Source organism: Channa argus, chromosome 9 (assembly GCF_033026475.1).
Source record: "Channa argus isolate prfri chromosome 9, Channa argus male v1.0, whole genome shotgun sequence".
NCBI lineage: Eukaryota > Metazoa > Chordata > Actinopteri > Anabantiformes > Channidae > Channa > Channa argus.
The window spans coordinates 8,040,059-8,057,641 of record NC_090205.1 but is presented as its reverse complement, the minus strand read 5'-3'; the positions used below and the strand labels follow the sequence as shown (position 1 = coordinate 8,057,641).

The 17,583-nt window shown below is 40.2% G+C and overlaps 1 protein-coding gene across 9 annotated transcripts in view; it reads left to right on the top strand.

Annotated features, from left to right (window-relative positions):
- Positions 1-17,583, top strand: part of map4k4 (mitogen-activated protein kinase kinase kinase kinase 4) — an 88,084-nt gene that overhangs the window by 46,074 nt on the left and 24,427 nt on the right. For 5 of the 9 annotated variants that reach the window (XM_067515050.1, XM_067515049.1, XM_067515052.1 and 2 more), the window contains exons 4-15: positions 3,496-3,621; positions 5,292-5,402; positions 5,652-5,742; positions 7,437-7,567; positions 7,863-7,917; positions 8,813-8,891; positions 8,975-9,150; positions 9,376-9,448; positions 9,642-9,852; positions 13,158-13,319; positions 13,717-13,803; positions 15,545-15,883. In XM_067515050.1, coding sequence (XP_067371151.1) covers positions 3,496-3,621; positions 5,292-5,402; positions 5,652-5,742; positions 7,437-7,567; positions 7,863-7,917; positions 8,813-8,891; positions 8,975-9,150; positions 9,376-9,448; positions 9,642-9,852; positions 13,158-13,319; positions 13,717-13,803; positions 15,545-15,883 — 1,641 coding nt within the window. Of the gene's footprint in view, positions 1-3,495; positions 3,622-5,291; positions 5,403-5,651; positions 5,743-7,436; positions 7,568-7,861; positions 7,918-8,036; positions 8,106-8,812; positions 8,892-8,974; positions 9,151-9,375; positions 9,449-9,641; positions 9,853-13,157; positions 13,320-13,716; positions 13,804-15,544; positions 15,884-17,583 lie in introns of those variants that run through there. The other 4 variants (XM_067515048.1, XM_067515054.1, XM_067515053.1 and 1 more) reach the window with 3 other exon arrangements.

The following is a 17,583-nucleotide window of genomic DNA, read 5'->3' as shown; positions in this document are numbered from 1 at the left end:
GACTATAAATATTAACTTTTAGATTTCAAATACGTTACTGTCATGGTATTTAAAAAAAAGTAACTCAATGATTGGTTTTGGGAGGGAGTAACTGTAATATTAATACTTACATTTTCTTTGAACCTTTCATAGTACTTATTATTGGGGAAAGAAGCATTATTACATTAACACATTAGTAACGTGTTCTGGCCAAACACCGTTGTTGACTAAAACAGACAAATGACTAGACAAATAATTATTAAAGTAAGTATTTGGATCTGAAGTTCAACCTAAAAACTGAGAAATTATAACATTGCAGAGTAGAATTCATGACAGAGCCACTGTATTGGATTTCATTCAGTTGCACAGATGGTCATAATGTTATACCTGATCAGTGTATATAGGGACTTCACTTCATGACTTTATGATGTATCATGACATAAACTGATGTAATGTCAGTCATGCAGCTTCCTTATGTTATTTTGACTCTGTGTTTATGTCCCATGGTGGATAATTTATAAGGACATCCCTGCTGTGTTTCTCCTCCTTTAGTCTGGCAACAGGATCTGTAATTATTTCTGGCTTATTCCAAAATATTCGCAACTGACAGTTTGTGGGCGATAGGACGATTTTCTGAAGACACTGCTGTATGTTGACTTTGTGTTCATCTTTTGGCATCCTGTAAGGTCTTGTGGTTCATGCCTTTTATTTTTCATTGAAATGTTGTGTACATACTTAACACACCGGCTGACTGACAGGTCGGCTGGCTCACCTGGTTGGGTTGCTGGCTGGGTGGTTGCTGGCTTACTGATGGTCTGCTGCTGATGAGTGGATTAACAAAAGGACCGGCTGGCCAGCAATCTGTTTTTTTTGGGTCCCTGACTGATTGGTTGGCTGGCTGCCTGGCAAAATTACTGGCTAAAGTAGTAACCAACTGGCTGGCTTACTGATGGTGACTCAAGGGATTGGCTGACCGACTGACCCCGTCATCTTTATGGACCGTCAACAACTCGTGCTGAACTCCTTCATCAGCCTCCGTTTTCTTTGCATTATCAGAACATGTGGTGATGTCCTCATGAAAACCTACTGCTCACCTAAAAATGACAAGGCAGGTGTAGCAACAATAAAATGAGAGTAAACTCGCATTTTCTTAGCTGCAGGAAACATCAGCAAATATTCTCTGTAGAGCCAGATTGGTTTGACACAGTAACAGCAGCTGGGAGTGAAAATAGTTTGTGGTGATGGATGAGTGTTCCAAAAAAACTAAAAACACTTCTATCATCTGGAAATACTCTCCAAATGGCACAACAGGGCTGCTTTTGTACAAAGTTTGGTTGTCAGTTGGCCAAACATCAGGTTAACTGAGTGTTCTGTATTTTAGAGATAGTGAAGCTGACTTGCAGGTTGTGTGATTTAAACACATGTAGAGATTGAGAGAGAATCCATCTTTAATCTTTAAGTGCACAAGTTTTGGCAGAATTGCCCTCTAACCTCCGTACCTGACTCGAAATATCAGCAAGAACCGTTTGCTGCCTGTCATCTGTTGCTCCGGCAGCTGCTGCAGCACTCGATAAGACAGGCGTGTTCTTCCAGCTCCAATCATTCCCTATTAAAAGACAAAAAAATAAATTTTAAATCCATTTTGACAGCCAGCGTGACACTGTGAGCCACCTGCAGTGATAAATATAAAGCTTGGTAAATGTCTCAGCAGTCATCAAGCCACTTTAGCTTATGAGGATGTGGAAATCAGTTAAAACTAAATGTTCTGCAGCCCCTGAAACCATTACTGTAATGTTGGTCGTCTTTCAATTCTGTTGTTAACAATCCTGTGTAACTCTTGTCCCAGTTTGATTCAGAATTGGATGAAAGAACAGCTAAAAGAACTGGCTGCAGCTTTCTTTAGCACAGGCCTCTGCTTCTGATTGCTCTGGAGAGTTACTTGGTAAACTGCAATACTTTGCTTAACTACCCCTCCATTTTACTATTATCAATTCAGGTTATTGGTTGAACATAAAATACTTTTGGTGTAAAGTGATTGCACAAATCATGGATTTGGCAGTGGCCACCGATAAGTGGTTTTGTGACACACAAAGTTACTTTATGTGACCAAAAGTATGTGGACGCCCAAATCTTCTACTGAGGTTTTCCACTTAAATTTAAAAAATCAGTTTTAGTGGTTAGTTCCATTCTGTTTACAAGAGCATTAGAGAGGATCGACACTGATGCTGGGTGATTGAGTTCATTGCAAAAGTGTTAGATGGGGCGGAGGACTTAGCTTTGTGTGTGTGGACATTATGCTGACAGGGTAAAGCATTTTGTATTTTGGTATGTTGTAGGTTTGTTGTCGTTATTGACTGTACATTAATAGTGGGTGGATGTCTGCATGCTTTTGGCCATGCAGCCTTTTCTGGAAAGTCATTCATTTGCTATAAACACAGCTAAATCCTTAACAAATTGCTCCGAGGTCCGACAACACTGAAGAAAACCCAGGTGATAACAGCTGTTTTACAAGCTTCAGTATGAAAAGCCAAACAGTTTCTCTCGGTTCCTCTGAGCTTCACCTTTGTGGACTTACGAGGCTGCTGCAGTGCTCAGGAGCCCAGGCCAAAGCCGCCTGTCATGCACCTGCTTATCGACCAGCCGTAATAACAGTGAAAATGTCGTGCCATGTCATGTCAGCCCGGGATCGGCCTGCGGGATCCGACGCACGGGCTCGGCTGATGCAAAGCGCTCGCAAATAAATGTCACACAGCCTCAGTGATGCTGCAATGATTGAGAAATAATCACTTGATCTTGTTAGTGTGTCTCTGTGCGTGTTTTAGTCTGCACTGCAATATCCTGACTGTGTGAGAGGAGGAGATAGGCGCTTGTTTGGTTGTGTTATCATTTCAAGTTCATGCTGTAACTGCATGTTTGTCTGTAGTGATATCCGTTTCAGACTGGTTTGGACAGCGCTTGTTTCCTCGCTCGGCTTTTAGCAAAAAGATAAAACTCCAGTGTTATACCGTACCTTTCTTATTGAGACAGTTTGATTTTGAACCTGGCTCCATAGTTTCATATTATAATCTTATATACAGTATCCTATATATGTCATTATGATTTAATGATGTTAAATTATGTTTGATCAGTGGCTTAATCCATGACAGGAAATAGTAAAAATCCCCATGTTAGTATCTCAGAACCGGGACTTGTATAAAACTGAGTTGTGTATGTCCTGGCCCAACAAGATTAGTCGTAGCCCTTACAGATCATTGATTTTACAGTAAAGCTTTAATAACATGTTCTTTTATTATTTTCACTATCTTTCTAGCTGATCTGATCATGAAAACGAAATTGTCTTGGTGCTAATTCTCCATTTTCCCTTTGTGTTTAGTTTTAACAACTTAACCAGAAGTAAAACGTTTGTTTTGATTCACTGCATTAGGCCACATAGTGGCTTCCCAACTGACTCACAAGCAATGCAAATAAAACCTTGTCACTGATGGGTTTCTATCTCTTTTCTTTTCTCTCATATAGGATGAAGAGGAGGAAATTAAGCTGGAAATCAACATGCTGAAGAAGTACTCCCACCACAGAAACATAGCTACCTACTATGGAGCCTTCATCAAGAAAAGTCCTCCAGGCCATGATGACCAGCTCTGGGTGAGTTAGATTTACCTGAAACCTAAAATAAAAGTCCTTCTTTAGTTAGTCATAACCTCTGTGAATTTAACTCTATGAAACTAAAATTCACAAGCACCTGAAAAATGTAAAGTCAAGAGATTTATTGTAGTTTATTTATATAGTGCCAAATCACAACAAAAATCATCTCAGGGTACTTTACAGACTGTAGGAAGGCCAGTTGGTTTGAAGCAACTGATGACACTGAGCAGGTGGGTAGGGCCAGCAACTGCACACTGGAAACACACACACAGATGTAAAGATGGGGATTCCTGGAGAAAGGTGTAGAGAGGAAGAAGCAAAGGTGCCATATTAATCTGTGAGGAGAGCAGAGCAGAGCACTGCATTAAGGGGGTGTCACCCATGGGGCTAAAGGCTGAATGGCTTTTTTTTTTCATATTGTGATTGCTGAAATGATTTGTCGTGGGTATTTAAAAAAGATAAGGAAATAAACAACTCCCCAAACCTTTGCTGTCATGTATAGTAAGCCACTCACTCTGTCAGAGAGATATTACAGATCAACACTCAGCAATATCTGCAACATTAAGCCCGGATAAGAGGTTGGTGTGGCTACAGTACGTAGGATCTGTGTACAGAGTTAATATGCTTGCACATATCCTGTTTTTTCACACACTTTATTGCTTGCAGACCATAAAAGCGTAAATTCTTTCTCCGACAGCACAGCCTCTGCTGGCCCTCATATTGCAGCAGACAGGGGACCAACGCAAGGGAGACGAGAGCAATGCAAACACACAACAAATTAAAGTGAAACAAAACAAATAAAGCAAAAATGAGAAACTAGAGGGAGCGAGAGACATGCAAGAGAAGCGCAGCAGCAGGAGAGATTTATAGCTGCTTGTTGTGCTGGAGCCAGGTTTACTCCGTTTTATGACCCTTCAACTCTGCTAGAGAGGAGAGATCTCCGAATTACTCCCCAACATGGCCCTGTCTTTGTTTTTACAGCTGCTTCCACGACTCCTTCCCCAACCCTCAGCCCTGTTATGGCTTAATGCTGTCTGCTCTGTGTGTGTGTGAGAGAGGGTGTCATGTTCTTCATGTTCATTGTGAACATGTCTTTTTAAAAGACCAGCCTGTGTGTTTGTAAAGCGGGGGTCTCTGGGTCACTGTATGAGGCACAACTCACGACAAGCATTGGGACCATTTCAGAATAGCTCACAATGCAGGGGGCAAATTAGAGACAAGTTCATATCACAGCATCATGATCACTAACCAAAGTGTGTATAATTCTGTGTGTGATCATCCCTTTGTCTTACGCAAGGGGTTTTGATATTACTGTTCTTTTTTACATTCACACTTTTTCTCCTATTAGTTCTGTTGTTTCCAGTTTCCAATCACTGCTGTTGGAAGTGATTTTTCTATCAACTGTACGCCGCTTCCTGTTACCAGATACTTTAAAAGTGTCAGCAACCCAGCAGATTTGCATTCAGATCTGGCCTGGTGGCACATACATGGAAAATGCAAAGTACAAGCTGAGAGAAACTGGACAGTTTGCTTAGCAATTGTTTTATTTCTTGAATGTTGTTCTACTGAAGAATAAATGGGTTTTAGTTTATTGATCAGCACTATTTGCACTTTACACAAATGTCAGAATGTGTACATGTTTTCTCACCATCTTCTGTTCTCTCTTTTAGCTGGTGATGGAGTTCTGTGGTGCCGGTTCCATCACAGATCTGGTGAAGAACACCAAAGGCAACTCACTGAAGGAGGACTGGATCGCCTACATCTCCAGAGAGATACTCAGGGTCGGGGTTTTTTTTTTTCACACAGAGGCATGATAGGATGTGTGCAATTTTAACACGGGTTCTCAATGAATCACAAGTCATAACCAAAGTCAACGTGATGTTTTATGTAATGCTGAAAACACTAGATTATATAGCAGCCGTTTAATTTTAAATCATGCCATAAAAACCACCAGGTGGTGGTGTTGTTCTGGTTGATCTATGGATGTATTACCTTTTTTTTTTATTTATTTTTTATTTTTTCCTCTACAGGGATTAGCTCACCTACATGCTCATCATGTCATCCATCGTGACATCAAAGGACAAAATGTCCTGCTGACTGAAAATGCTGAGGTGAAACTGGGTACGTGTTGGTTTTATTTTGGATAAGGGCGTCTGTGGGTTCAGACTGGGCCTGTAGATGGGGAGGGGGGAGCACAGCCTGCACTAAGGTTCGGGCTGCACAAAATAAAATGCTGCAGCAGCAGAGCCGATCAGTCAGCACAGGATTTGTGCCAACTAAGGCTTTGTCATTGCCAATGTTATCTCATGCTTAACATGACATTTTTTAACATTTGCACAGTGTTGTGCATTCATTTAATTTGAAGAGAAGTAAGATTGTATATTTGACCATTGTAAAAATGATCATGATCATTTTGACAATGGTCTCCAAAGAACTGCAACAGAACTATCACAACACACAACAAAATATTGGTGTACTTCACTGCCCAGCCAAAAAAGGAAAAGTAAATTTCATTGGATGAAGTTTAGCTTTGAACATGATATGCACTGGTCGTGGGATTATTTTGATGACCTTAGGGAATGTCCGCCCTCAAGGGCTACCTTGGTGCTGATCCCAAGCCTGGATAAAATGGGATGAAATTGCGGCGGAACGAGCATAGGGCCTGAAGCGCATGCCAAATCAACTTGCAGAACACATTTGGCTCTGGCGAACCCTAAAAGCCGAAAGCCGTTGACTTCTTGAGCACATCTCAGGGACTCTCAAGGTGGTTAAAGTGGTGAATCCATGTGTGAAAAAACTTATATTTTAATTGACAAATCCAGGCATTGTCATATGAAATTTGCCCAGTCTTGCCCAGAGACACTTCCACACGTGGTCTGGAAAACTGCCTCTGACCCTAAACAAAAATCCCAAATTTTCTTTTTGAGACATTCACTGTCTAGGTTTGGTTGTTGGCTGTAGGCATGGTTGACTACAATGGTCGGAGGAATTATATTTTTGGGCTGTACTACCACCTTCCGTCTATACATCGCAGTCTTTTGAATGTGATAACTCAGGAAAGCTTTGAAGGAATTTCTTCAAATGTGGCGCACAAACCTTCACTTGGGCTCAAGAATTAAATGTTTAGATTTTAGGGTCCAAAGTCCAAGGCAACTATGGTTACTTCGTAACAGTCCATTCTTGTGAATGCTTGGTTTGAGAGAATTTTTTGAAATTTGAAACAAACATCCACTTGGGCTAATGGTAAAGGTCACTTTTACATCATGTCTACCCCCTTTGTCCCTCCCATTCTTGGGAAATCACTTTCGCAGTAATGTCTTTAAGAAATTTCTTCAGACTTGTCAAAAACTGATAAAGATAAACCAATTAAATATTGGGTCTTAAAGATCAAAGGTCATGGTCGGTGTGGCTTTATGTCCATTCATTATTGCGAAGGTGATATATTGCAAACAGATAAGTGAAAGAGAACCACCTTGACTCTGAAACAGGACCCAACTTGAGTTTGTGGAGGTTCCAGCATGACAAGTGTCAAAATCTAATTAAAAAGGGTCCCAGGGAAGGAGACTCAATATTTTATTTGGCTTTGGGGCTGAAAATTAAATGACCACTCTCACAATGTTAGTCTGCTCTCTCAAAGGATCTGAACCTTTTAAATTAAAATGTTAAGGTTCGTGTCTTCTGTATTTGCAACTGGATTTTGAGGGACTATATTTGCACAAGTTGGGACACGTTCATCAATTAAGTTTTATAATTTACAGGTTAATCAACATGAGCCGAAATACATAAAATGTAAGTTTTCTTTTTTTTTTTTTCAGTGGACTTTGGTGTGAGTGCCCAGTTGGATCGAACAGTAGGTCGAAGGAACACCTTTATCGGGACACCCTATTGGATGGCTCCAGAGGTCATTGCTTGTGACGAAAACCCTGACGCTACCTACGACTACAGGGTTAGGACACAACTGGATTTGCTCTTTTACAATATATCATTAGAAACTAGATTGTCAATGTTTTATGATTAAAAATAACAAAGATTGTTTCCAGGAAAAATGAGGAAAAAAATCATGTGAATTGGTAAAGATCGGTCAGAAATCACCGTTCAATGTTCAAGTCTGTTCTTGTACAAGCATTTAAAAATAATCACTGCTTTCTTAGATGTGACATCTATGTTTTGGTGAAAATGTGTGACTGAGGGGAAAACGTGTGCACACAAACTCACCTGAATCTTTATCATCTATCTCTCAGAGCGACCTGTGGTCCTGTGGAATCACGGCCATCGAGATGGCTGAGGGAGCTCCTCGTAAGTACACATCATTGAAACCCAATGGGTATTTGTTTTGCATTTTCAAAAAGCTAAATTGGTGTAAAAGAAACTAGAAATTTTACTGTGTATCACCCTCTGCCCTGCATAATTTATAGTTTGGCACTGGGTTGGTCAGATTTGGAGGGAAATCTAGTGGATTACTTTACAGCACTGAACAGGAAAAGGTGAATTTTTCTAAAGCTTATTTCAAGCAAATACACATTAAAAAGTGATATATGCTATTGTGTCATAGCCTACAGCCTTTTTCTTTATTAAATCATTAAATTCAAGTATCACAGTTAATTTTAGGGCATTTTCACAGTTTTTAGTTTAAACCGAATCAAAATAGCGGGTGTGGCGGGCGCTTCTGACCACAGTCTGACCCAAAGAAGCAGACTTTGGTCAGACAAAAAGAAGTCTTTAAATCAAGCTGAGACATAGATTTTTGTTTCCTGGTAAACTCAGTATGTGTTTTTCTGAGAGAATGAGCGAGAGGCAACGTGAGAACAGTGAGACACCACTTAAAAGTATAGAAACTATGGTGCCAGTACATTAAAGTGTGTGTTACCATAGGCAATGACTACAGGACAAAGTTATTTCATTGAAGGTTCTTCAATTTGCAATGTGAGACCAAAATAAGCCAGATCAAATGTTTATAATTTAACAAAAACGTGAACCTTCGTTCGAATGTTACGATGGAAAAATGCCCTAAGTGACCTATGAAACGTTTAACATCAACAAAGCATTTAGCTTCAACCCCACACTGAAAAACTCTACTCACTATTGACTCTTAAGTTTTTATTTTTTTATCCAGTTTAATTCTTAGTTTGACAGTGTTATGAATGCACAAAAATCTGTTTAAACTGTGACTAACGTCTTTTGTTTCCTTTAGCTTTGTGTGACATGCATCCAATGAGAGCGCTCTTCCTCATTCCCAGAAACCCTCCTCCTCGACTCAAGTCCAAAAAATGGTGGGTTTCTCTATATTCCGAGGACACCTATGGCTCAGTATGTAATGTAATGCTCCACTCACCAATTCCATTTGACTCAATAGGTCGAAAAAGTTCTTCAGTTTCATTGAGGGCTGCCTGGTGAAGAATTACACTCAGCGTCCTCCCACTGAGCAGCTGCTGAAACACCCCTTTATCCGGGACCAGCCGAACGAGAGGCAGGTCCGCATACAGCTCAAAGACCACATCGATCGAACCAAGAAGAAGAGGGGTGAGAAGGGTGAGTCCAGCTGAGACATGTGTTGCTGCAGGAGACTCATAGGCAGTCTGATCCTTTACACAACAACAGCTTAATGAAACTTGTAGTTTGATAAAGAAAACATGAGCATTCTACACACTATTACAATTGCACATTCTCCAAGTTTGAACTAAAATGCTTATTTGTTCAGCCTCATTGAAAAGCTGTCCCTCCTTCCAGCTGAAACTTTTTCTTTACTATCCATAGATGAGACTGAGTATGAATACAGTGGCAGTGAAGAAGAGGAGGAAGAAGCATCTGAGCAAGAAGGAGAGCCGAGGTAACTAGAGGCTATTTAAGCAATACTGCAGTTTTGCATTGGTTGTTCTAAACGACTTTGTTTTTGCAGAGCAACATAAAATATTAAATCCCGTAACTATAAAAAAAGTCATAGATGTAAACGTTTCACATATTCCTTGTTTTAAATACTAAGAGAACTTCAAGCTTACACTCTCACTGCATCCACTGTGTAGCTCTATAGTCAACGTGCCAGGTGAGTCGACCTTGCGCCGCGATTTCATCCGGTTGCAGCAGGAGAACAAGGAACGCTCGGAAGCTCTGCGCCGCCAGCAGCTCCTGCAGGAGCAGCAGCTCCGTGAACAGGAGGAGTACAAGCGCCAACTACTGGCCGAGAGGCAGAAACGGATTGAACAGCAGAAAGAGCAGAGGAGGCGGTTGGAGGAGGTGAGCGCACAGGTCTCCTAAACAATGATCATAGCTGAAGCTGAAATAAGACGCTTGCTAATGTCAGTGTAATGGAGAGGAAGGATCAAGTCAAAATATCAAGCTTACACATTCTGCTGTGGTCAGATTGTAAAATGCGAGTGTATTATTTCAAAGTTCTATAATCATTTCAAATGTGAAACATCTTGTCTGTTGTTTGTAAAGATTTTCTTTAGGCTCTTCTCTCAGCAAACCAAAATGGCCAGACAACTCTAACAAACCACATAGAAAAAAGAAAATCACATCAAGTACATACATTATTTAACAAGCATCACCAGATCACTCCCAAGAGTTCCCTGAAAATAACCTAAAAATAGTTTCTTTAAAGAGAACAATTTGAGTTATTCATGAAGCTCGCTACATGCATCCTGAACATGCAGGGGAGATTGTGCTTGGAGACTGTTTGACTCCATATTACACCACGAGAGGTGATTTGATGTAGGAAAAAGAAGAATTCAAGAAGATGACATGTGATATAGATGCATAACAGGCTACTGTACTTAGCCCAGATAATGGCAAAACATTTGAAAGTTTACATGCAGCATGGTAAACGTAGATAGATGTGTTTCGGTGATTGATGGTAAAACATCTATTTGCATCCTGGTTCATCAGTAATTTTAGCTTCAATGCAGCAAAAAATTACATTGCTAATTAACTAACTGTCATGTAGTTCCAAATATGATCCAAATACAGTCCCAGCCCTTATCATTGTAACCCTGCCCAAGCCTTTTAGACACAGAACATCAATCAGCAAAGATTTCTTTCAAAAGATTTTGTCATTTCATATCAAGTTTTTGTTGATTATTAAGAATAATATTCCAAGAAAAAGCTTGGTTGCAGCGATAACTCTAAGACACACATTTCAAACTGATGCCCTGCCCAAAATTTTATGATCTCATGAACCCAATAAGAATGGGATTCTGTTTGGGTCAGTATATTTGCTTTGGGGACAACTCCCTGGTCATTAATGTAGCAGGCGATAGTACGAGGAGTCGGGGGATTAAGCCAGTTTATCAGGTGCACTTTAAATGTGAAAATTCCCTCTGTAATATAATAGTGGTTAGATTTCTTTGATTATTTCATATAATAGGATCCAAAATCAATTTTAGACTGCAGTGAACAAAGAATTAATTGATATTCCCAGAGGACACGTTTGGAAAACCCTTTTTGTAATTATCCTTTATCTTTCTGAGCTGTGGTCCTTTTTCATTAGTGTCTGCATGGACTTGAGTCCATCTTAGAGGAAAGAGAAGAATGTAGTGTCATTAAAAAAGACAAGGAAGTGGAGGGAGGAAGGGAGAAGTAGACCGAACTAAGCTCCCAGCTAAGAAAAGGAACAGCGGAAGACCTAAATACCATAAGAGGGGCTGACAAACAAAGAAATGGCTAGAATTAGAAGTGTTTAGCACATTTACACATGCTCGAACAGACAGTGGGCACATGTGGGTTCACTACACCTTGAAGCTGCTAGACCTCTGTAGCAAAAGAGAGTAAAAAGGTTTATTTTTGCTTGTGTTTTCCCATAGCAGTGACAACTCGAGGCTGTTTTTGATTCACAGCAGTGCCTGTACATGAATCAGACAAGAGAAGCCACGGTTGAACCCAGGCCATGTCACACAGAACTGTACGCATGCTCTGCTGTTCTGATGGATTAACTCCTGTGGAACCCTGAATGCTGAGCACTGAATTTGTACAAACATGATGCGTCATGAGCCTAAAGCCACAACTGATGTGCTGCAGTTTTCACTGCACATTTCTTTAGGAGACTGACAGAAATCAGAGTAATCTCTTCATCTGTCTGCTTAGAGAGTCAAGTGTTAGAAAGTTGCTCGTCAGACTTAAACTATTACCCTGATTAAATGATTAGGTCTTAATTCAGTGCTTGAAATGTGACAATTTGATGTCAGCCTTTCAGACCATCCAGTTTTTATTTACACGCTTTACATTCACGCTGGTAAATATAGAGATTTGTGCCCAAGATCATGTCCTGGTCCGTGTAAAAACACAGCAGTGTTGAGCAAGAAAAACAAACTTAATTTAAGGGCCGTGAAAATCCTCATTCTGGAGTTGTAAAGCCTTCAGTTTTCTTGTGGTGACCTGGATTGCACTGTATTTTTCTAATTACAGTATTTATAGACAGTAAAGCAATAAAAATGAACCTATATGCCCCACTGCAACTTACTGTAGCAGTTTTTAAATCAGTGTAGGACTACAGCAAGGTTTGTCTGAGCAGCTGAAACGCTAAAGATATTTATTTTGATCATAAAATTATTTGTGTCTCATTTCTTACAGTTTTATATCACCAGTCAGTTACAAACTGCACCAGCCTGAGCTGTCGGCTTCTGTTCATTTGCTGGTGTGTGTGTGTGTTTGTGTGTAGAAACGGCCTCCTTATGTGCATCTGTTACCGCCAGTCAAATCTTGTCGTTGTATGGGACGTTTTTAAAAGTGGATATTGGTGGAGTTCAAATGAACGACATTTCACACTGAGAAATAAAGGGCAGTCAGCAACAGGAGTTGCAGTGGATTTCTACCTGCATGAAGCTGTGTACGCAATTAAAGGGTCTAAATCCTGTTGCCCACTGAGGATCATGTCTGTCTTCGTGATAATGACTCAAAAGCAAAACAAAAAGAGCCTCTGGGATCATTTCTGTATCGAGATGCAACAATCTTCTATATGTAGATTTTGGCATGATATGTTGCTTTTTGGTGAAATAGACTTGAGAAACTGATAGTTAATTTGGTTCAGTAAAGTAAGTTTGTAATTCTTGATGTTTTTGTGTTGTTGCTGTTTAGGACGGGTACAGAGTTATGTGTCATGAAACAAAAAAGGAACTATGCAAATGACCATAAACGGATTTAACCATTACCAGTAATGTCTGGGGCCAACGTTCCTATACATTATGTGCTCAGAAGTGGGTCATCGACTGTTTTGCTATATCACTTTCTTTGAATGTTCGGCCCTGCTGTTTAACTGACACTGCTAATCTGTGGTGGCACCAGTGATTTTTATGAGGTGTGATGTAAGATTGACTTCACAGCAGCAATAAATGACATAGGTGTAGGTCTGACAATTTGTATCTTGTTTGTATCTCCTGGTTTTGTATCACTTCTCCATTACGCTGACATCGAAATTCCAAAACTTTGTGCTGCTCCTTGCTAACAATTAACAAGAAATGAGGATGTGTGTCTGATATGGTGAGATGGTCAGAACCAGGACACTGAACAGGTTTCCCTCTTAACTCCCCTCCCGTGTCCACACGCAGCAACAACGGCGTGAGCGTGAGATGAGGAGGCAGCAGGAGCGTGAGCAGCGCCGGCGTGAGCAGGAGGAGAAGAGGCGTATCGAAGAGATGGAGCGACGCCGCAAAGAGGAGGAGGAGCGCAGGAGGGTGGAGGAGGAAAAGAGGAGAGCCGATCGAGAACAGGTACAAACCAGAAAAAAGGAGAACAAAACAAAAATTATGATGCTTGGAAGGTTGTTCAGCTAGTAGCCTTTCGGTTTAAAGGTTAATATCTTATTTTTGATTAAGAGTCGTGTCAAAAGTAAGCAATAACATTTCTGTGACCAAAAACCTGAGTTGTCAGGCTTAAGGGTTGAGATTGAACTTGTTTTTAATGTGGCTTTCTGTTAGTTTGATCATTTCTGTGAAGGAAATGTTGGGATCCTACTAGTACAATAATCAGCAGGTTCATGAAGGTCCTACAGCAAGTAGACACTAGCATGTTTCACTGCATTTAGCAGACCTAATTTAAGATGACATAAAAATAAAATGCACATTTTCTGAACTCTTGGATGTGGGGCGGTCTGTGTGTGATTGACAGGAGTATATCCGTCGTCAGCTGGAAGAGGAGCAGAGGCACCTGGAGATCCTGCAGCAGCAGCTGCTCCATGAACAGGCCATGCTGCTGGTGAGTTTCATGCTTAAATTAGAGCATCTTTTTGTATCGGAGTATTGCCCCCCCTCCCCATCCTATGCTTAATCCCAGAAGCCTTTCATCAAATGCTTTCTTCTCTTTTTTTTCCTCTCGCTTCTCTAAAATATATCCTTAATGTCCTTCCCATCACTTTCAGTGTTATTTCAGTTTCAGTTGTTAAAATTCATATTGCAGGTACTTACAATTTCTGTGTTACACAAACTTTCCTGATTTAGTTTTCCTTCAAATCTAAACCAAATCAAGTTTTTGGGCCTAACTTGAGAGTTTTGTAGATCCCAGAGGAGTCATTAATAGTTGAGGTCAAACTGTAATATGTGTTCTCAGGTTTTTGCTCGGGAAGTCGGGCTGTTTACAGGGCCCTTACTGATGGGGATGTTGTCACCAGGAAGCTAGTCATCCTAAGAGAGGGCTTCCCTTGTTTTTATTCCAGATGTTCCAGGTCCTGCACAGAGGAGTAGTTATTTTGTGGATGGGGTTGCATGACTTAGTGTTTTTCATTTTGTGAAGGATTCTGTTCCTCTGGGGATTACAGAGGATATCAACATAATGACAGGATATGACAACTCATATCCCCATTTCCAGGCTGCACATCACATCACTTTATGGTTTGTCACACTCACTGTACTACACAGTCAATAAACTTTAGAATAAAAAAAAAAAAAAAGAACTTTATTTTACATTACATCATATTTGGCTGTCACTCTTTGTACAGTACAGTTACAAATGTGCTGAAGTATTAAAACATTTGCCTTGATTGGTTCTGGTTTATTATCAAAACGTCTAAAAATCACGGCTTTATTTGTACTTTAATTACTTTTGACCAGCATTAACTGCTCTAACATACATGCAATTGGATACATTGGACAGCTGCCCTGGAAACTTTTGTTTTAAGGGACTGAAAATGATTTGATGGCCAAACCTTATATTTGATTTATATTTAAACATTTAATTTAGATATCCGCTTTCTTCTCAACACAACCCTGTGTTCACGCTCAATCTGTTGGATTATTTACATTATGATAAAGACAGTAAGCAATTAGCAAAAATGATAGCAGCCATAAAACATTTTGGTCAGTTTACCAAGAAATTCCAGCTGTCTCTATTTCTGAACCAAGCGCTAATAAATGAAAACGTGTTACCCTAAATAACTAATATTTTAGCTTCGTAGAGACTTGTAGAAGTTGGGTTGTGCTGAACATAACATTTTTAGAATTTTATTAAAATTTAACTATGTATGATGTTTGCGCAACTGTTGGCTACTGAAATAATGACACGCTCTTGCAGAAATGTTTAGTGTCTGCTACTTGTAAAGATCCAGACGTACTGTTCCTAAAAGCAGACATTTTAGTTCTCTTGGCTATTAGAAATTATTGCTGATACAGATCCATGACTGCTGACCTCTGCATATGGCAAAACTCAAAAGACAGCTTTTTGATGCAACTATTTAATAACCTTAAGGTTAAATGGCACAAAAAGGAACTTATTATTGATAAACTTGGAATCTGACTCCCCATCTCTACCCTGAAAAAACGGGCATAAACAATCCTCCTTGAGGAGGAGGCCACCTCACCCGAAAATAAGTTTAATTTAGTGTCTTAGCTCCAATTCACACCAGGATTCTGACAATTTCAGAATGATCCTTATTGGTTATGGAAACTTGGCCAACACCTTTCTGTCAGTGGTGTTGGTTCAACTTGACCCTCCCTATACTCAGGAGTACAAATGGCGAGAGCTTGAGGAGCAGCGTCAAGCCCAGAAGCTCCAGAGACAGCTGCAGCAGGAGCAGGCCTACCTGCTGTCCCTCCAGCAAAACCAGAACCTGGATAGTAGCAAAACAACTCAACAACAGAGCACCAAACCTCAACAGAACCCCGAAGCAGACAGGTTGAAGGCCCAGCAGAGCCCTGAAGTGGATACAACAAAACCACCACAGAACACTGACTTTGAGAAGCCACGGTCCAGTCAAAATCACAGTCTGGAGAAAACTGCAAACCCTAAGCTACCTGTCACGGACCTCCGAGGCCCCGCCCCTGACTCTGTGCCAATCAGAGAGGTGAACCCTCGCAGCTCAATGTCCTCACATTGACTGCTGTAGAATGTTTCTTTTGCTTGTGTGTACTTACTCCCACTGCTTTGGGTGGACTGTATGTGTACAAGGTGATGGCTGGTGCTGGTGGGGTATGTATGGAGGCTTTCTAGATGAGCTATGCGACCAGAGCTCTTTCTAAAGCTGCAAGTCTAATAACTAAGCCGGTCCATGATGCAAATGTATACTCATAACTTTGGACAAACCCTGAGTGACCTTGTCCATATTTCATTCTAGGTGAAGGGCTCGAAGAATATGACATGAGACAGAACGACAACAAATAACAAAATACCAAAAGGTTCATGTATTCCCCATGTTGGGAAACCCAATCACATGCTTAGTTCCTTACAAATATTATTCACATAAATAGGGAATATGGGACATTTGGATGAAAAAATAGTATTGGTCAATTCTCAACAAAAACATATTTTGATAGCAGCTCAGCGTTGCTGTTTCTTTTTACATTTTCTACTATATAAAGTCACTGCATATGTTCCTCTGGCTTGTTCAGTAGCAAAGAGTCAAATTTGGAGTATATTGGTTCATAAACTGGTCCCTCAAACTTCTCAAGATGACCTGATACTGGAATTCCTTTAGAAATCCTATTTTGGCTATATGCAGAAAGCCCTTAGTGTTTGCTGTCTGTCTTTTGAACCCCTTAGGATCTGCTTACCTAGTAAGATCCTTCTCAAACTCAGTGAGGATCCTCATGCTTTTCTAATTAGCGTCACTCTTTTTTTATTTTTAGTCATTATTTTAATGATATTACTGTAATAGTGCTTCACCTCATTAGTCCTTAGTGTGACTCCTTTTGTATCGTGGCATCCTGCTGTTGCCAAAAAGAGTGTAGGAGGGTTGAGGGCAATGCTGCTGCAGCAGTGGCTGGGGTATTTACTTCATGGGGTAAACTACCAGAGCAAGAAAACACAGAAAATGTGAATGTTTCCAAGAAGGGTTTAACACATTAGGATAATGCAAATCATATCATAGCAGGGAAGTTGAAGAGGTCGACTTAGGCAACAGTGCTTCTTAACAGCAGTGGTTTGGTATGTTCAGCATTAGGCATAAAGTAACTGTCTATACTAATGGCCCGGTGCTGAGTTTTGGGATCATGGCAAGTTTAAAAGGGCTGATATGAGGAGTCAAAAGGATCCAGGTTGTAAACGCCAAGCACCGGTTCCTCCAAGCACTGTTCCCTTGTAGTGTCCTTTTCAGACATGGGATGTCCTGCTACAACATGGCGGACAAAAGTGTGTGTTCCAGGAGAATTTTTTTTTTCCCCCTCATGTTATTATTCTTAAGGGGATTCTTGAAACAATAGTATTTTTTAAGGAGCGGAGCTAATTGAGCAGTGTGCAGATTCAGACATGAGGCTGATGAGTTGCACATGCTGTACAATTTAAAAAAAAAAAGTGTATTTGTTATCTATCAGTCTAGATGATGAGATGTTTTTATTGAGTAATCTTCAGACCTTTATTCAACGAGAACTCTTCACAATTAGGACTCGATAATCTTATTTTGCAACAAAGTAATTTCCACTTGCCTAGTGTAAATTTTAAACACCAATAAGCAAAATGTCTTCAAGTGTTGGTGTTTTAAACCGATTTTTTTAAAAAGACGTCATGGACCCAACTTCACACATTAACAGAACCTCGGTTGTTGATGTG